Source organism: Pyxicephalus adspersus, chromosome 3 (assembly GCF_032062135.1).
Source record: "Pyxicephalus adspersus chromosome 3, UCB_Pads_2.0, whole genome shotgun sequence".
Classification (NCBI taxonomy): Eukaryota; Metazoa; Chordata; class Amphibia; order Anura; family Pyxicephalidae; genus Pyxicephalus; species Pyxicephalus adspersus.
In genome coordinates, this window is record NC_092860.1 from 149,281,336 (window position 1) to 149,302,082 (window position 20,747).

Sequence of the window (20,747 nt, forward strand, 5' to 3'; positions counted from 1 at the left end):
CCAAAAGATAGAAGGGATTTCCCATGGCATTATAAGGCAGACAATTACCAAATAAGTATGGATCAACTTTGAAGTTATACAAAGCCATGAGATGTCACCTATTCCTTTTTTTAAGGAGACAACCTAACAGGGCCCCAATAAAAAGCAAGGGAGGTCTAAAGAAAGAGAACATGAGTGGCATTGGTACCTGGGGCACATTGGGTTAAAGCAAAGTAGGGGATGATAGAACCTTTGTCAACATTTTGTTTCTGTCTTTGTACATTACTGCTGGGGAAATCTGCTTGGGTTCAGTTGGCTCAGGGTTATACAAATCCCTTCATCTATGTGAATATTTTTGTATAATTCTTCATGGCTAATAGGCAAACTATTGCCACAAAAAGGTAATGGAAGCTGGGCACCCTCACAGGTAAAATGGACCCATGGAAAACAAAAATATTATATACATATGCATATTAAAGACACAGAATACTAAAACACTTAAATACCATTTTTGGAGGATGCAATAATTTTACATGGTGTTACAGAACACTTTAATTTTCAGAGATGGCCTCAGTAACAGTGTAGTAGCAGAGAATGGGTTGAGAACACTCAATTTATTATTGGAATTTATAGCAACCTAAAGTAAATTTGCACTGGACGCATTTCCAGAGAAAAATACCACACTGTGAATTCCTCAAAAATTCCCTAATCCTTCCCTACTATTTAAAAAAAAAAGTTCTCTTAATGGTGTACTGATCACAGAGCTCTGCTCATTTGTGTCTTTTACATTGCGTAGTGTTTAGCTTTATTAGGACCAGTCAAGGACATACCGTGTTTCCCCGATGATAAGGCAGGGCCATCAAATAAGACAGCCCCCCCTTTTTAGAGAAAAATGTAAAATTAAAGCAAAGTAGGGGATGATAGAACCTTTGTCAACATTTTGTTTCTGTCTTTGTACATTACTGCTGGGGAAATCTGCTTGGGTTCAGTTGGCTAAGGGTCCCACAAATTCTTTCATCTATGTGAATATTTTTGTATAATTCTTGATGGTTAATAGGCAAACTATTGCCACAAAAAGGTAATGGAAGCTGGGCGCCCTCACAGGTAAAATGGACCCATGGAAAACAAAAATATTATAAACATATGCATATTAAAGACACAGAATACTAAAACACTTAAATACCTTTCTTGGAGGATGCAATAATTTTACATGGTGTGACAGAACAGTTTATTTTCAGAGACGGCCTCAGTAACGTAGTAGCAGAGAATAGGCTGAGAACACTCAATTGAATAATGGAATTTTTAGCAACCTAAAGTACATTTGCACTGGACGCATTTCCAGAGAAAAATGCCACACTGGGAAATTAAAGGGAATTTCCACAAAACTTCCCTAATCCTACCCTACTATTTAAAAAAAAAGTTCCTTTAATGGTGTACTGATCACAGAGCTCTGCTCTTTTGTATCTTTTACATTGCGTAGTGTTTAGCTTTATTAGGACCAGTCAAGGACATATGTATTTCCCCTATAGGGATTGTTATTAAAGCTCCTCCAATACAAATTGAAGGACCACTCACGGTTGCCGAAAAGTTGAAGTATGGTCTGATGGAGGACTCTCTCAGCTACAAAAGGTGTTCCCAATAAGGAACTCCTTCTTCAACACCTGGTCCAAAATTGGTTTCTGGGACTCTAACAGCAGTTAACATCTGTCCATACAACCTTACAGTGTACAACAGTAAGCCACCTAGCCACTGAATATTAGACAAAGATGTCTTCTAGAAAGCACCTTTCCTGCTGGCTTGTATGTTCTGTTATTTAGGTTTAAAGAGAACAGACTACTCAAAACCATTTCCTTTTCTTCTTTGGAAATACTGGTCCCTGTATGTTGCTGTTGGAAAGAGTAACCTGGGTGTTGGTGGTAAGTGTCTCAATGCCACGTCCAAAACCCTAGACAAAGAAAAAGCTAAAACAACAATTCCTTGTTAGGACCATAATTTTGGGACCATTTTTTTCATTATTGAGTCAACATAATGGTGAATTTTTTTCTATACACTGCCAGTCCAATAATCCATCAAAAGTTTGACCTAAAGCTGTATACAGATGCTAAAAAATTGTAGCCAACACATTTGTGATGGTCTAAGTTGAAAACCCAGCATCGGTACAGCCAGTCACCAACAGATTCTTCCAGATCATTGAATGACCGTTGCTGTTTTCAATGGAGGAGGACTCAGGACCTTCCAATTTTCCTGCCATTTTCCAAAAAAAAGGAACCATGCTAATGATCATTTCCAATAACACTGATCTAATCGGCCTAATATAATTTTGATTTAATTTAATTTGCTTCCTCTTGCAGCCAGAAGACAGCGGGTTGTACATAAATGTCATTTTATTCTATACACATGTGACACAAAAAGTTATGAGTATTCTTAGTAGCCTTTTAGCATTTTATTACTTTTTTCCTATTTGAATTCAGTGATGCTTTAACAATGTTCTCTAATTACATATAAAACCCACACAGTCTCTGTGAGCCCACCCTCTGCGCCAATGCCATTCGGTTAATTTCCCAGACTCGGTACGGGGCCAAATCTATCCATAACATACAATAACATCATGACTTTTCAATATATGCTATGTGCTGTGATTCTAGAAAACAAGGCCCCGACAGAGTGAACTATGTATCAGATGTCATGCAGGCATCATTAAAGAACACATTCTATAAATAAGATTATTCCTTGATTTTTAGTGTGGGCTGATTCCTACCAAATTGTATTCTCGGTTGAGTTATTTCTAGAATTTCTCCATTGTTTGTAGCAGTGATGAGTCGAGTGAATGTCCTGATCTAACCTTTGATCTGGATTGGAACGGGTGTTTGGCCAATGGTCATCCATGGTGAGTTATCTTGAGTAGTCTTGGATTTCATACCAGTTAATGAGTGGAGTTCTGTGGGCATTGTATCATTGATCCTTTATCATTGAATATCCAGGAAGAGAGGGGAAGGTGCCTTGGAGTATATATGGGGTAAGATTTACTCACAACTGATTAGAATTTTTATAGGAATAGAGGAGAAAAACAAAGCTGCGCATACCTCTACACACATAATATTTCAATGTAAGGATACGCATGTTCCCTTACATGCATCTTATACTTGCTTGATAACTGTATTGGTGCCAAGTAAGCCTTTTTAACGCTGGTAATATTAATTTTTACAGCATTAACATCCTAGCCACCTGCTAACTAAACTATATAAGCATCTGTACTGAACTGCACTAACTGAGCCACTATTTCATTCCATTCATGAAAGGTAACTCATCAACAGCTCCACTCTGGAACTACAACCTCTTTTTCCCCCTTTCCTCCACCCCAAGCTGATGGTTGTAAATCAGGCCGAGTCTACACTGGCCTTGTGTTACCTGCTTTATGAAAGTCAGTACTACCACACCTCTATCCTTGTGAGTCGAAACTCCCCTGAAGAAGCATAATATGATGTCTGTGAAACGCGTTGGGTGCTTTCTGACCTAGGAATACATAGGGCTCTGTATCCTATTATGGACTTGTTTCACCTTAATGTAAAAAAGACTTGCCTGTGTAATTGGACATGACCTACTATGCCTGTGTTTAGTTTACTGATGTTAGTCTATCAACAATAAAAAAAGACTGTACAATATATTTGCCGTTGTAAACGCTTCCGTTTTCTTTTCCTGTTGCCAATATACGGAAACCGTATATATAACTGGCAGTAATTCGCATGGACCTCTGCTTTATTCTTGAATATGTTTTCTTTTTATCCAATAACTTCATCAGTTTTGAGAGACAGGCATCGGCATTCGATAGGTAGGATGTCTTCAGATTCACAGAACAAGTCCCGGTGAATGTGATTAATCATTACATGCTATATCATTTTCCGGAGAGAACCTCCATTGCTGTCTTCATTTATAATACCACCTACAATGCCTTACTTGGTAAAAATCACTTATCAGCAAAAAAGCCTCTTCTAACCAACCACAAATCAAAAATGAACTGAAGAAGAGTTTGAGAATCAGGATCAGCGATGGACTCCCAATAATAAGCCCACTAGAGGCTATCGATTCGTCCACCATTTTTACTCCATAAAACCATAAAATCAGATGATAAAGATCACTCGCCAACCTGCACATGGCTTTGCACAGTGCTGCGTAACCAGAACACACGCCTGTTCTTGACTCCAGGACGTCTTCTACTCTGTAAAGCTTTGGAGAACGTCCAAGGTATCCTTCAATATCGTAACCTGTTAAGAGACAGTTGTCAGGGAACTGATTGATATGTAAATACTGAAAGCATTTAACCTTTTTGTCAGAGCCTTAATGGTCTCTGGAGACTCTCGTTATCACTACAGTAGCTATGTTCTCTAAGTAGAAGGGGCCCTCATGAAGCATAAGGTTATTTCATGAAATGCGTTAGTAAGATTTTTACCTTTCCTTATAAAGACCGGACTTTATGTGTACCCAGAAAATATGCAAAGATGCTCATGAATATAAGGAGACATTCTCCTTTTGGTACCCAAGTAACATTTCTTAAAGTGAGCCTTTCAACATTATAAATAGGTGCAAATAAAAAAATGCCCTTGACATCTGGACCAAATCTATAATATAAACCAGTTTTTCTCACCCAGGGTTCCTCTAGAGGTGGCTAGGGGTTCCTTGCGTAATGAGCAGTTTGTGACTCTCAGGTTAGTTTAAGTGACCCCAATGATCTTTTTGGCTATCTATAAAGATGTCATTCCTCCATTTGGCCAGCAATGTAAGAGGAATTCTTCCCATTGCCCACCACACTAATGTACCGTGGGCTGTGGATATACTGTAGTAATTATAGCAGTGGGTCCCTGATGACCAGAAATTTATTTGAACAGTTCCCTTATGTAAAAAAAACGTTGCGAAAAACGTCTCCAACTCTTACTTCATCCACGAACCCCCCCCACACCTCAACACCTTTAAAGCTGTCATCACATCTGAAAATTTGACATCTATAGGTCCTTGAAAATATTTTATTATTTTTTAATGAAAACCTCATATTATTAAGATCCACGCCACAAATGTGGGCAGGTTGTGTATTTGACCATTAGATTAAAGGGCCGATGGGGGCCTTGTGGTGCTAGAAGACAAGGGACATGGCTGACTTTGAAAATAGTTTCTTTACTAACTGTTCCACTTCTGGTCAACATTTGTGGAACACCTTAAGGGACTGATTTATTAAAGCTTTTTAAGTCTGGAGAAGATAGGCTATCATGGGAGAATCTAAGTGATCCCACAAACCTGGAATGGATTTCTTTCATTTGCTATTATTTGACAAATATTTTCAAACCAAGACCAGATCCAATCCATTTTTTTCTGGAATACCAATGTTTTCTTGATAGTCTATTCTCTCCAGTTTTGGGGGGCTTTAATAAATCAAGGCCTATTGATTATTAGGGATGGATGGATGTATCAGGGTTTGGATCATGTAGGATTCTGTAAATGTTCTTTGAAGTTTGCCAAATCAGATGTTGGATGAAACCAGGGCTTACATACAATTCTAGTAAGTAAAATGAAACACAGTGTAGAAAGTATGAACACATCTTTCACCATTCTGCCTCTCCTAATAGTGTAATACAGGTAATGTACACTTACTGATGTTGTGGCAAAGCCAGATCCATATTGCTCTTAATTTCTCAATGTTGTTTCTGCACTTCACTGTAATTTTATGAACAATATCCCGTACAGAAAGATTTTCCAACTTGGTCTGCAAAACAAGACAAAGTATTGGGAGATAATCCTTTTGATAATGTTCAGACTGCATTGAACCTGATTTATTAAAGCTCTCCAAGGCTGGAGAGGATACACTATCATTAGTGAAGCTGGGCGATCCAGCAAATCCAGGAAGTCATTGGCTATTTAATAGCAAATGTTTTCAATTCTAGACCGGATCCATTTCGGGCTTGCTGGATCACCCAGATTCACTGATGAAAGTGTATCCTCTCCAGCCTTGGAGAGCTTTAATAAATCAAGGCCTATGTCTGAATGATAGTCTGTGTTCTCCAGTCTTGGAGAGCTTTGATAAATTAGGCCTATTGTTTTCAATAGGTATAACTTTTGATAAAAGTTCAGATTTATTACATTGAATTTTCAATATTCAATTTGAGGTAATAAATTGAATTTTACAACACACTTATATTTATTTTTTTAATATTGTTTATCTTATTTTACATTTGATACATTTTACATGTGGACCATTCCATATATACTGGAATACAAGCTGACTTTTTCAGCACCCAAAATATGCTGAAAAAGTCACCCTTGGCTTACATGCCAGTCAGGTGCAGAAAAGCACCCGATCCGGCAGCCGGGTGCAGGGGGTTTCCATCCCCTGATGACAATGTCATCGAGCTGTGGCGGAAATACGCTGGCAGCAAAAGCCGGCGGGGGTATGCCGAAGTTACAGCGGCTACACACCGGCGTAACTCTAGCATCAATATCAAAAATACACAAAACATAAAAAAAAACACTTACCTTGTTCCGTTGTTATCTCCCGGCATCCTGCTGGTCCCTGCAGATCTTCCAGAAACATCTTCTTTCGTCTGTCTTCAGGCCAACAAATTCAGAGACGATGTCCGGGGATGTCAGTGCATGCATCGGTGCGGGCGGGAGGATCGGCGGGAAATTCCAATAATTTTGTAATGGATTCAATACAAAATAGCTGTATTGAGTCGAATACAAAGAAATTGTTTATATAATATATATATATTATTATATTATATATATAATATACATGCTACTGTATAGATTAAAATTACATGTTTTTTATTTTTTTTCAACAGATTTTTATGTTTTTTTTTTTAAAGTTTATTATTAAATTCATTAAATGTATTAAATATTGGACATATTTCAGTGAGTTATGCCTAAGAATTATAGGCCTACAAATAAATTTTCATTTAAAAAAAATGTAAAGCTTTTTGTGTGGAAAAACGGACAGAATTAGAACGCTAGGGGGGCTATAGTGGTTGAATGTAGTACAGCTTTGATGCGTTTTCAGCCACTTTTTCCAGACAGAATCATACCACCAGGGAGGTTAAAGAGAATTTATTGGTTAGGTACAGTAAGTAGTATACCTACCTAACCACTAAATTCGCACTATGGTATTTTTTTTTACCATATTATGGCTGTAATGGCTGTGTTATGCAATTTTATTAGTATTTATTTTGAATATTGAAGTAGCTTCAGCTTCAGCAATTCCCACCCTCGGCTCAAGTCAATCAATTTTTCCTTTTTTTTCTAGGTTTAAATAGGTACCTCCGCTTATACTCAGGATGACTTATACTCGAGTATATAAGGTAACTGTTCTTGGGAATAATGTTTGATTAAACCGGAGCTAAACTTTAAAGCTAGACACAAATATGGCAATATATTTGAGTGATCAAATATTCAAGTCTATTTTGTTTTACAATTGCAAAGTGTTAAGACATTATGGAAGCTTTGCTTGACCATAAAAAGAGGGGTTTAAAGTTGTCTGCAATGGACCCTGAAGAAAAAACTGTTGGCTTACAATAAAAATGTCATCATTTTCTTTTAGTTTTGAGAATAATCATTATCACCGAGATACAATACTGTAATTAAGTGTTGTCACCTTAGGACAGAAGGTAAGAAAATCACTGAAAAGAAGCCTGGAAGTGAAAAGTCCACCAATGTAGATTAAGGATTCGGATCTAAGTACATGCACCACCTTAGGTTTTATGTATTTTGAATATTATTTATAGACTGTTTAAGGCTTTAGAGTTAAATAAAGTTCTACATTCTGTAGACCCTTAAAATACATGGAAATGTACACTGGCATTATTAGACTGTATTGGCCAAAACGCATTTGGATAAAAAGTTTACTCACGGCAAGAACATGTTCATCAATATGTCTGGAAGCACTGGCAGAGAAAATCTCATCCCTCTTCTTCCTCTTCTGAGGTTTCATCACAGCAGATTTTGTTTCAGCATCACATCTTCCTTCTTCCTCTGAAGGCAGGATACAACGGGAGTGTTTTCCCACAGTATTGTTATTATCTTGATTCAGTCTTGGCTTAACTGGTGATACTTCTCCATCTTCTTGACCATTAACCTTGGTTGACCAGAAATGGAAAACCTCCTTCCGGCTTGTGGACGATGACCCGGTTTTGCCTTTGGTGTTTGAAACCATCTGAACCCCAGACAATTTCTCAGTCACCACATTGTGGGATGCTCTTGTAGAAATGTGAATGTTGGTTTGTTCACAGTGAAAAAGTGGATTCCCATTCTGAATGTCCAGAGTTTGAACCTTGGAGGAAAAATGAGTTTCAGCCTTGGTTTTAATGATTCTCTCTGTGTCTTGCTTGGGCATAGTGGACACCTTTTGGCATTTTTTGTAACTGTTGTTGTTATTGTCATGGTTAGGTAAAATGATCTTCACAGGGAGAGGTTTTGGTTGGTTGTTTTCGGTCCCAATGCAGTTGACCCGACCCATTTTTACAGTATTGATGTGAAACCTGGTAAAAAAGAAATAGATATGTATTCATTAAAGATAAAGTGTGTGCTAATCCAATTCCTTGTTTTGTCCTTGGAGAGATTGTGAAAGGGCAAGAACTGTTACTAGTACAGGACATCATGGAAATTGCTAAATTGTCACCAGCATTCAGAACTTCATACAGATCTAAAATCTAAAAGCCGGCCACCAGAGGCCCTAGGCAATGGCAGAGAAGAGTTACCAAGGGGCTCCTATGCAAAACCAAGGAATTATTCTTTGGCCATTGAATGGGGGCTAAATCAAAGTGATCAGTGTCCAAGTCTTTATGACAAGTGTCCCCAAACCCACATTTGATAAAAAATGAATTTCAATGTCCCAGAAGGCTAATGGTATATTTGCCCCCGGAGAACAGAAGCGGTAAAAGCACTATAGACCAATGGGGGTTTACTATGCTGCCCTGCACACAGGGAGCTAGCTCGTAGTAGGAGAACATAGGAGAACACTAATGAGTTACTACTGCTTTACTAGCAAATCACAGGCTGGCCAGTTCTTAACCAACCTATATTTTCACTATCCAACCATATGCCAGGCAGACCTTAAGCAAGCTCAATTTCCACTACCCAACTACATACGAGGCAGCCCTTGACCAAGCTAAATTTTAATTACCCAATCGCATGCTAGGCAGCCATTGACCAAGTTGAATTTCCACTACTCAATCACATTTTGGCAGTCTTTGACCAGGCTGAATTTTCCATACCCAGCCACATTCTAGGCAATCCTTGACCAAACTAAAGATCCACTACCCAACCATGTGCTAGGCAGTCCTTGACCAAGTTGAATTTCTTTAAACAAGACCAAGAAAATGACAAGTGAGCAAATCCTTGTACTGTTACCAGGGAAATCTGGATCACAAATTGGGTTAGCAAAATTAGATATTTTTTGTTTTGCAGGAAGGACAGTTCATACTTCAAATTTTGGCTGTGAATTTTTCACTTTACCTGAACATATTTTAATCCAGATGAATAAAACTTAATGGATGTAAACACCCCCTGTGGTATTGTCCCAACCCCTCTCCCGGTAACTTTTAATGGTCATCTAAATGTGAAGAAAATATCTATTAGAGAAATAGGTTCATACAGTGAATGCAGTTTTAATGAATTTTTTTCACATACAAGTAAATTATTTTTATACGGTGTCCTTTTGTAGCTGGAACACAGTGGAATATATCAGATCCTATTACATTGATTGTTGCTATAAAATGTTACTAAATATCTGTATGGAATGATGATTTGTGTCATGAGCTGGTTCACCTTACACAAAAAGGACAGCTGTGCTATAATTAGTCCCTCTACCCTACAGACGTCCAGCTTATGTTTGTGTATTATTAGGCTTGTGGTATTGTGTGCCTTGCATTTTCCAGGGAACAATTAAACAACCTGTCATCAAAGGCAGTAACTGTCCATTTTTCACCAGCTTTACATGTTTTATGCAAACTATACAGCATCAGTGTCTGTCTTCACTTTAAGTAATGATCACTCTCAGAGCCAGGATAAGTGCTCAAAGATTGAATTTGCTGGGCTCGGTGATTTACTAAAGAGGGAAACTAAGGATGAAAGCCTGGAGCTATGCCTGTGTAAGTCAACAATGGCAGTTCTGTCCTGACAAATTAGCTTTATTGTGGACCTTCCATTAAAAAGAAGGTCCATGTCTGCTGAACTTTCTGAATTTGTTTACTATATGGTGAAATACATACCTGTAAAAGAAAAGTTTGGGACTATACATACCTTACCTCCATCTTCTACATTGCTGGGTGTGACTTCACCCTTGTTCTGGATTGAACCTTTTGGGTGCAGAGCAGGCAAACTCTTGCAGGATGATAGTTCCTTGTTAGAAAAGTATTTTCTTGCAAGATTTCACCTGCTTTGCATTCCATATGACCTAGACACTTAGCAGAAGAAGGGAATAATGAACCTACATTGCTAACTTTATTCTTTACAGATACATTTTTCACCGACATGTATTAGATGATTAATTTGAGGGGGACCCAGACCAGGGTAAGTTATCTACTTTCATGAGAAATATGTTCAAAGTATATCAAAAGCCATAACAGAAGAATTAGAAACTATAATGGAACCATTATCAAGGACAAAGTTCTGGCATATCAAAACAGTGTATAGGGTTCAGTCAGAACCGCGTCCACTGGTGGTGTATCCCAATGTCTTGTTGCCTTTAATCAATTTTTAGGTGATATCCAAAGTTGTGGTGAAATATGGTTGGTATTACTGAAGGGGTTTGTAACATGGAATCTCATTTGGCATTGTTGGAAGTTTGCTCAAAGCAGTTAAACGCAAATGTTTGCATTAGGGGAAAAAAGAACAATCTTATAGAGTATGATACTAGGTTAACAGTGCTTGCTAGAACTACAGAATCAAAAAATTGGGAAAATCTATTTCAGATGATAGCAAAATGAAAAAAAGTGTAGCCAGGCAGTGGGGAATGTGAATAGAGTTCTAGGGCAGTGGTCGCCAACTTGTTTGGACTGGCGGACCACTAAATTTACTGGATCTGGACCTCACATGCACAGGGAGCCCGGTGTCACTCAAAGGTGAGGAAAAAGCAGGAGGAAGAAGGTTCTAATTTCCCTATAGATATAGAAATGTAGGGTAGATCCCTAGAGAAGTCACCAGCAGGAGGAAGGAGGTCATGATTGCCCTATATAGATACAAATATTGGTTGTATCATTGGAGAAATTATAATAAGGACAATTAAGTTCCTGACTCCCCTATATAGACAGAAATGTGTGGTATATCACTAAACCATGACCAGCAGGAGGGATGAGGTTCTGATTCCCTTTATAGTTTGAATTGTGGGGCATATCACTGGCCGGATCATTAGAAGGATAAATAGGTTTCTGGTTCGATTATATAGATAGAATTGTCGGGTATATCACTTAACAGATCGCTAGCAGGAAGAAGAAGGCTCCTTTTTCCCTCATATAGATAAAATTGTGGGATGTATCACTGAAGGGATCACCATTAGGCAGAAGAAGTAGCTGATTCCCTCACACAGATAAAACTGTGGGCTGTATCACCAAAAGGACCATCAGAAGGAGGCCCTGATTCACAGCATATAGGTAAGAATTGTCGGGAACACCAGCAGGAGGTCCTGATTTCTTCATATAGATAGAATTATGGCAAATACCTTGAGTGGTATCAACAGCAGGTGAAAGGAGTTCCTCAATTATCCCCATATAGAACTTTATTTGCACCTCATTTAGAATGCTGTGTTCAGTTTTCGGGACCTTGGTTCAAAAAACATATTGATAAGTACAGTGATAGACAACAAAAAAGGAGACGGATAAAACATCCAGAAAGACTTGAGGAACTTTAAAAGTATTGTTTTTGATGGAAGAAAAGATAAAGAGTACATGATTAAAATCTCTGTTTAAAGTAGGACGTCTCCAACTTTTATTGGTTGTACTAGATGGAGTTCTCATCCACTGCAGAATATTTGGATACCCCAGTTGTGACTGATGCTGTTTAATCTTTCTGGGTGTATTCCATCAAGGTGCAGATGTTATATTTTTTTATGTAAGGCAATTTTTATACATATTAGCCCATTTAACCCCTGTCTTTCCCCGTACCTGAAACCATTTCCTTTTTCTTTTCATTTCCATTCCCTTACCGTTGCTCTTTCTGTTTTCCTTTTCTTTTTCAATGACTCTTTACACTCTCCTTTTTTTTTTTTTGTAAAAACATTGAAAAACACGATGGACCCACAGAATTGGTTTGCTTGTTATACTACTCAGAATAGTTGTCTCCTTTTTGTTTTTCTATATATATATGGACATTTTTCTCTTCTTTGTCCTGTATATCTTGTTAGTCAGCATTGTCTGAATATGTCTGCTATTGTACATCATGTCTCTGTGACCTCTTACTGATTATTGGATATTCTCTTTCATCTTTGGTTTGTACTGTGTTTCCATTGAATAAACTTCAAAAAAAAAAAAAAAAAATTAAAAAAGTATATGTAAAGCCAAAACTTTTTCTTTTAATCTCAAATATTGTGCACTTTACGTATACTTGAATTGTGTGAATAAGGCTGTAGAGAGCAGTGTCTTCAATATGAAACAAGGATCAAAAACAACAAATATATAACTCAGAATAGCAAAATTTGTTCATCAGAGGTAGCAAGTAAATCAATAGTATAACAATGTAAACATGTTTGGGATAAAAAAAATCTTTCTTTGGATATATTAAAAAAAATTTAAAAAGGTGCAGACTGAATGGTCTTTTTCTGCAAACACTCTTCATTGTTTTACAGTAGTGCCCCCACTCATCACACTGGTGGACAATCTTACTAGTGAAAAGGAATATGCAGAGATCAGAAATAGGTGGACAAGCGTCTACAATATAAGTGGCAAAGCTTTGCTTGGGAGAACGGTCCAACGTTCTTCTCTGAGGAGGTTTTGGAGGGTGATGCAGGCACATTAAACTCCTCTAGGTGCATTCACTTCATATCTGCAGAATTTCTTTTCACTTATATCCTTCCATCAATAGATTCTTTCTAAAAGCTTGCCTTGACTGACCAATTTAAACTTCCAGACCAGGGTTCTCCCCAGGCCCTTTTAGCTGGGTGCACCACCCGGCACTTTTCAGCACCCACCCGGCTGTTTTTGGGTGGTTACTAAAGAGTTTGGTCACAATACAGGGCCTGCCACCCACCGACATCTTCTTCCCACCCGGCTTAAAAAAATTTCTGGGTTGAGCACTGCAGACACAAATCCACTTACTTGATCTAGAAGAGATCTATCTACCTCTTCCATGAATGAATTCTCCTTCAATGTGTGGATCCTTAAGTGCAGAAAATCTCCATGTTCACATGTGAGATACAGCACAGTTGGAGCTGTTCTTTCCTACTGATCATATTCTTGCCCTATCCTGACATTTTTGTCATTCAAAAACTGGATCCTAAGGGTTTGTGTTTTCTGATTGCCCAGGATGGAGACACGGATGGGTCCACAGCTCTGGCTGTATCAGGTTCTGTTACAGGTGTCCTGAACATACAGCTCCCCCTGTGCTTTGTACGAGGGGGTGCTGAGAAGTTCCTGGCTTTGCCCCCTTCCATATGAAATAGAAAAATGAGTGTGGGGGCATATGACAGCCTAATATCTTAGTATGAAACCGTGCAAATATCAGGCCTTTGCTATTCTTAAAACTGTTTTTTCTTTTAGTGAGAAGCTGTGATGGCAGAGGTACAAGCAAGTTTCATGTTGTTGGAGTTACGGGCCGTGATGAAGTTTTTGTTTCTCCAGGGAAAGTCAGGACACTTCTCCCCCAGTGTTTGTGACATCTCAGTGTGAATGTCCTCTGCTGACTTTTCCTGGAGAAACTTCAACAACGTGAAACTTGCTTGTGCCATCACAGCTTCTCACTAAAAGAAAAAACAGTTTTAAGAATCGCAAAGACCTGATATTTGCACAGTTACATACTAAGATATTAGGCTGTCATATGCCCCCACACTCATTTTTCTATTTTATCTGGAAGGGGGCAAAGCCAGGAACTACTCAGCACCCCCTCGTACAAATAAAGATTTCCTACACTTAGAAGAATTCATATTTTCTTTAGTAGAAGATGGAGGTAGACTTTGGGCTTTGAACTGGGTATAGCATAAATATTGACAGGAATTCCCCTGATACCTAAAAGTTATTTCAGGGGTTTCCTGTGTTACAAAAGTTGAGAAAGGTCAGTCTAACCCAATAAAACCTACAATATAATTTTATAATAATTCAAAAAAACAAAAAAAGGTATTTGTGTTTGTTTCTAATATTCACTTTCATGGACAAGATCATAGAGGAGGCTTTAAAAACTTCCAAACAAGCATACCCTAAATTGGTTATTGGCGTTCGAGGGTCACTACTTAGTAATGCATTGAGTGCAATAACACAGAACAGAACTGTTTGGGTGCAATTAGTGTCTTACAGATGACTTTAAAAGCTCTTTATGTGCTGATTCTGGATGGGCTCCTAATTGACTTCACTTGGATTGGTCTCTAGAGGAAATGTTTAGAACTACCACCGTGACTTCATTTCCATAATGCACGTTATTTTACCTACCAGCAAAGTGCGCCCATCTATATTACTTTATGCATTGGCTGAATGAGAACAAAGTTAAAGCAACAGAAAAAAAACAAGTTTGCACAACTTACCAAACTATAAGGTGTTCAATATAAATATATACAGTAGTAAATTAGATTACAGAGATATTGTGTAGGTTGGAGGATAACATGGGATAGTCACAATATCTGATACTGGGCCTGATTTATTAAAGCTGGATTAACCAGGTTCACCCTTGATAGTCTATCTTCTACAGTCTTAGAGAACATTAATTAATCAGGACCTATAGCGGACATTTTCAACCATAGATCCTTGGAGTCTTAGGGTTCCTTCAGATGTTTATGGGAGTTCCTCATGCTGTGGCTAATTGACCTCCCATCAGATCACTCTTCTAGTTCTGGGGCCAACACCGCTTGGTAAAAGTAACTGCATGACTCTAATGATGTTTTAAGTGTCTGTAAAAGTGGTATTCCTGCCACCACTGTAGGGGGCATTCTCTCCACTAATTTACCTGTACTATAGCTATAAACAACACTCTCAGTATATTGGAGGGGTATGGAACAATCAGTCCAGTCCCTGGGGGGTGTCAGAGTACTGAGGGATGAAGCTGGCTTATTTCCAGTAGGATTCTATTGTTAGAGACCCGATGAACAAACTCCTGTACAGCCACAGCCTGTCCAGGGGACTAATTAAGCTGCATACTGTCACTTTACCTCGCTACACAAGATGGATTTGCTCATAAAGGTTACATTAACCTGGCAGCTACAAGATGATATCTCAGCTACAGGGATGGAAATAATGACTCAGCAACAGATCGATTGCAAGAAATCCATATGCAGAGCCGCCAAAACAGTTCTAAAGGAGACATTTTCTAGGAAGAGTGCAGGAGATGCCATGGCTGACTTGTCACTCTAAAGTCAAAAGTTGCCTGGCTGTCCTTCCCTATCCTCTGGTTTCAGTAGTTTAAGGGATCATTCCCATTATATTGATATGATGCATAATACCTAATACTCACACATTGCCGTGAAATGCTTTTAATAAGCAATTATGTGAATGGTGTGTAGAGTGCAGCACACAGATGTATTGTATGCTGTATTTACCAAAGCATCCTGCATGGCAATGCATGCCTATATAGAGAAGTTATTCAAATTTCTCTAAGGATACTACAACATTACAATCTGCTTCTGTAGCTGCTTCCTATATTAGTCGCCGTTACGCTGGTAGTTTTGGGTGCCCTGGTCACTTTTCTGTGCTATGGCTCCTTCTGTTACATTCTCCATGATAGATAACTAAAAAGTAGACAGCAGTGACATTTGGAACTAATAATGACCTGGGAATGGTTTTGTTAGCCAATGTTAGGAATCTCAGACAACATGGGGTCAGTCAGAATCTATTTTTAATCCATTTACCAGTAATTGTCCTCAAAAAAGGACACAATGGAAAAACATTGCCTGTGTATAACTGCAATTCAATGCTGCAATTTCACCTTGTGATTGTTCACAAATTGTTTTCACCCCATTGTTGCTAATATAATTCGCCAGTATTGCGATGGTTCTATTGGGTGGAAAATCACTAGAAATGTTTTTTTTTGTGAATTTTGTGAATCCCATATTGGACAGTATGGGATCTGTTGGAACCCATTTTTCTGATGGGTTCACCTCTGCTTGTATTGTTGGTGGTTTGTGGTGGTGGCCAAATTACTGACTGGTATTAGCAACAGGTTTATGAAACAGGTCATCAATCCAGGATAATGTTATTTTATTAATTGCCAATCGTTCTTCACCTGTGGGAGATGACATTGTTCAGTTTGTGTGACAATTCCAACTGCCGAGTTGAAAAGTCTCCAATATGAGACTCAAAGGTAGACAAGACAGAAGTGGATGGAGGATTAGAAGGGCAAGGTGTTTGTTCATGATAAGTTGACAATGCTTCTTTATGTGCTAGGTATATTGTACACAGAAAAGGATACATCATTAGCAATGGACTTAAAATATGTCTATAAAGGGGACAGTCTATTAACTAATAGCTCTCAGAACTGTGTGAGAATCAGAGATATCTGCAGCTTTAATGGGCAGAGACCTGCAAACTTGAGAAAACCTGCCTTCCAAAAATTTGTTCTTTAAAATGGATGTTGCAATATATAACCTACCTCCACACTGTCCTCCTCATCACTGTCACACAGTACCAATGTCAAGAACATCCAAAAACAACATCATCAATATCGCATGACCTTCATCCAGAATACTGTATGCCAAAAAAATACCATCAAGTGCTTCTTGTCTACCTGCTGCTTTTTCAGACCTAATTTTTGTAATATACTAGCGCTGCTTCTGCCACCACCACTGCTACAACTATCAGCATCATCACTACCACCTTCAGCAACACCACCACTACTGCCACCAACAAAAGTATCTGCATGACCAAGACAGCAAACAACAATTGTGCCACTGTAAATTCCTTCCTCCTCGACACCTATTTCTTGGAATAAATAAAAGTTGTGCATAACCACACAGCTCCTCTAATTATTTAGCTTGTGTTTCTTTTGATTCATACAAATTACTTGTCTCCATATCCTGAGACACAGGAATTCTGACTAAACATAGAAGAGGGGATTGACAACCTGTGCCCTCAGAGAGAGAAAATGAGGAAGCAGTGATACCCTGGCTCTTTGGTAATGTATCATGCTTACTGTCATCATCTCTCTGCTGAGACTGAGAAATTCAATGTAGCAGACAGTCTACACGATGCAAAGCTTAGCTGGAAGGAATTTGCCTCCTATTATCTTGTGAAACGTGTATAAGGGGACCTCTTTCGGTCTGCTACCTCTGATTGAGGTGTGCTTAGTATGATGGTGCTGCTAGTGCCCTCCTTCCTGTGGCTACTCATAGTTTGGTGAATTCTGGATGCAAACCTAAGAGGTTTACTTTGAGTCAAGGATACACTAGTGATACTTGCCCCTATTAGCTACAAGTTTTGTCCCCAATAAAAGTAGTAAAAACTTGGCAATATCCCTATTACCTGAATCAAGCCGTATTTCTCTCACTCAAAAGCACAGCATAACGAAATGACATGCACAGTCCTGTCTGCCTTTGTTTTTTTTTTTACCTCAGCCAATGCGGTAACCTGTCATTGAATGATTTCACCTCTAAGTAACCAAATCCTTATCACCCTATAAACTGTTTCAGGTTTACTCTCTAAAACTAATCTCTAAAACTAATTAACCTATATGGAGGACAGGTACTCTTTAAGACTGATTCCCTTCAACACATAAACCTTGTAAAGCAGATGTGGAAATAATTCTCTTTCTGGGCTCTCTCTAAATCAGGAAATGTATCATTTTTTGGCAGGCAGAGCTGGGATGCTGGAGGGCTACAGATGTTGATTGCTTTATGAAAGTAATTAGCTAACGCCTGCCAAGAGGTAATTTTCATCTCCATGACTTTGCTACTTTAGCAGGCAGACCTTAAAGAAGAAAACTTAAATGAGAAAAGTAAATGTGCTGCTGCTTTATCCAAACTACCAGGACTTTCCGCGTCTCTATAAACAAGGACTAACAGACCGGACATGCCTGGAAAGAGTAGCCTGGTGACATCCATTGCATAACTGTGTGGGAGGTAATTGAAGGACTCTGGTACCCCCTGGGCAAGAAGGGGTTATGACTTTATTTAAAAGGTCAAGAAATAATGGAGTCACCTTCTGTATTGCTCTGATGTGGTGTCACTTCTAATGACACATCACCTAGAAGTTCTCCTTAGGTGTCTCTTTTGTGTTGGAGAAATCTTGGCAGGAAACCATGTCCAAACTTGGGCTAATGTAGAAAGGAGAGGATAGGGAAAGGGAATTTTGTTTAAAGGTGAAGTAGACCAAAACCCTAAATAAATGGCATTTATTTTCTAAAGTAGTATGTATTGCACACATTTGTCATATTTGTATTCATAATATACAGTTTATGTTTTATTAAAACATATTTCTTGCTGCTGAACTTTTCCAGCCACTTCTTGTCTACTTGCACTGTCTACAGTGTCCGATGCATGTTATTTCTTCGGACCAGCTTTATGATAGTGACTATGATAGACCATGCTTGTGAATGTGTGCCAGTGCAGGAACTTAGTCTCAACAAAGGTGACAGCCCCAAAGAGCTGGCACATAGTTGTCACCGTGCAACATAAAATGCCTGAACAAGGACCTTCATTGCAGGATTGTTTAATAGAGAGCTACAGATTTAAAAATACTTGAATGACATAACATGTTAAAGAATATATGAGATTTTAGATACTGAGTTTGTGTCTTAAAGGAAAACCTGTACTGTGAATACATAGGTTGACCTGCTATTGAAATGTTAATTGCCTGACTGGGTTTAAATTCAATACCTTCTAACATTACAGATTCTAGATTTTCATTGCTCGAGATAAATGTTTGTTTTAATTTAAAAATCTGCCATTTGTACAGCTGTCTTTTGATGGCTTCCCGATTCTCTCTCCATCTGATGGGTGGCCGGGAGTTTGTATACGTGCTGTTATAGAGATTTAGTTGCATTAATATACTATTTATATTTAATAGTTTGTTTGTGTATATGCGTGTGATGGTGTTGGTGTATGTATGTGTGCGTGGGGGGTTAAAAAATCTGTACACCCAATCGCTAAAATGCAAAAGTTATTTTCAGTCTTTTAAATGTGCAACTTTTATTTGAATTGCACATGGTGATCCTGCTATGAAGGTTTTTTATTCTAGTAATTCTTGTTATAGGGTGACAACATTAGTCCATATCTCCCAGCTGAGCTAATATGTTGTCACCCTATCTCATAGAGCTCTGATTGAGATTGCAAGTGGCTATGTCAACACGCTTTTTGCTGACATGGTCCATTGTTGTCAACATGGGAAAACTTGTCCTGAGAAATGCCTTGAAGCTATGCAATCAGGGAATTGCAGCAAAGAGGCTGCAGCTGATCAGCTTGAGCACTGAAATGCAACAAAGTATAAATAAAATAACAATTACTTAACATACACTGTGTATTAGCAAGCTGTGTACAAACAGGCACTTATTACCTTTCCATCAGATAACCGATCCATTAAAAACAATCAGATATAAAGTGAATTTAACTGCTGACCACTCAATAAATCTCATCCAGTTACTATTAGATTAGACATATTGGTAAAAATCAATGGAAAGGACAAACTATCTTTTATATATTCAATTCAATCGATTTCTATCCAAGTAAAAAAGAAAGGGCAGAATATTATACATATGGGTGTATAGTGTTTTAGAACGTCCAAACGATAGATTATGGATCAGAATAAGGATTTAATAGCTCAGTCATGCACATAATTTTTGTGAATCTGCTGTGTATTAACCCTTAAAGTCATTCATTTCTGGTTACTATGGGTGAATATTAAACTTCCAGTACTGGGTGATTTATTGTATTGTGTTTCTAATTGGTTACAGTGCTGAATTAACCATTCCACCACCCAACAACATTTGCAAAAGGAATGGAATGAATGGAAAGGACTGGAAGCAAGTAAATGCTGCATACATAAAATGTAACGTAACTAATAAAATGACAAAAAATAACATAAAATGAAAATGTAAATTTCCTAATTTAGTAATAAAAAAAAACACTTGTCCAGAATTCGCCATGTATCCCTGTACACACAGAGCAATTCTGTTCTATAGGGAGGGGATAGGGGACAACGAGCAAGCAGCACCCCGCTGTGTTCTCTTCCATAGCAATGCACAGCAGTTATTCCAAATCAGTTGTTCATCATTGCAGCATTGCAGTAACCAGTATCACCCAATCAGTTTGCACAACCATTTTTCTTTTTGTATTTTGGAATATTATAATGGAACAGTTTATGTTGCAGCTGTACTCACCACCCCTGAGGCCGGTGGAAGCGATCCCAGCGCTCAGCTCGGTGCCACTGATCCTTTATAGCTACCCTTGAATTGGGGCCTGGGCTATCCTCACACACACCTCCCATGCCCTGAAAGGTCTATAAATACTACAAAGGCTGCTTACACACTTTCCGTTCCCTGGCCAGGATAACATGCACTGCTATCGATAAAACAGTTTGAACGTAAATACTCTCTGCGCACACCGACCCCCCTGAAATGTTGTTATGTAAATCGCTTACTGGCAGGATTTTCAAAACTCTGCAGAGCTT

General features: G+C 38.4%; 1 protein-coding gene across 3 annotated transcripts; it reads right to left on the reverse strand.

The window, feature by feature from the left end:
• Window positions 1-879: 879 nt before the first annotated feature.
• LOC140327304 (uncharacterized) lies at window positions 880-20,476 on the reverse strand. Of its 3 annotated transcripts, none has more exons than XM_072406661.1 (5): window positions 20,458-20,476; window positions 9,472-9,568; window positions 7,868-8,495; window positions 5,620-5,731; window positions 880-4,241 (listed from the first exon to the last, which is right to left on the reverse strand). In XM_072406661.1, exons 2-5 carry the CDS (start codon window positions 9,477-9,479, stop codon window positions 3,904-3,906), a joined length of 1,086 nt encoding a protein of 361 aa, XP_072262762.1. In that variant the 5' UTR covers window positions 9,480-9,568; window positions 20,458-20,476; the 3' UTR covers window positions 880-3,903. The 3 variants fall into 3 exon arrangements, with proteins under 3 accessions (XP_072262762.1, XP_072262761.1, XP_072262760.1); XM_072406660.1 differs by lacking the exon at window positions 20,458-20,476 and adding an exon at window positions 10,258-10,314; XM_072406659.1 differs by lacking the exon at window positions 20,458-20,476 and having other exon boundaries at window positions 9,472-10,308.
• Window positions 20,477-20,747: the final 271 nt, after the last annotated feature.

Bases quoted from the DNA above. Each gene is read 5' to 3' on its own strand.
- LOC140327304 (XM_072406661.1), bottom strand. The intron at 5,732-7,867 runs GTGAGTAAACTT...CTTGTTTTGCAG, and splicing joins TTGATGAACATGTTCTTGCC to ACCAAGTTGGAAAATCTTTC. The intron at 4,242-5,619 runs GTAAGTGTACAT...GTCTCTTAACAG, and splicing joins CTGGCTTTGCCACAACATCA to GTTACGATATTGAAGGATAC.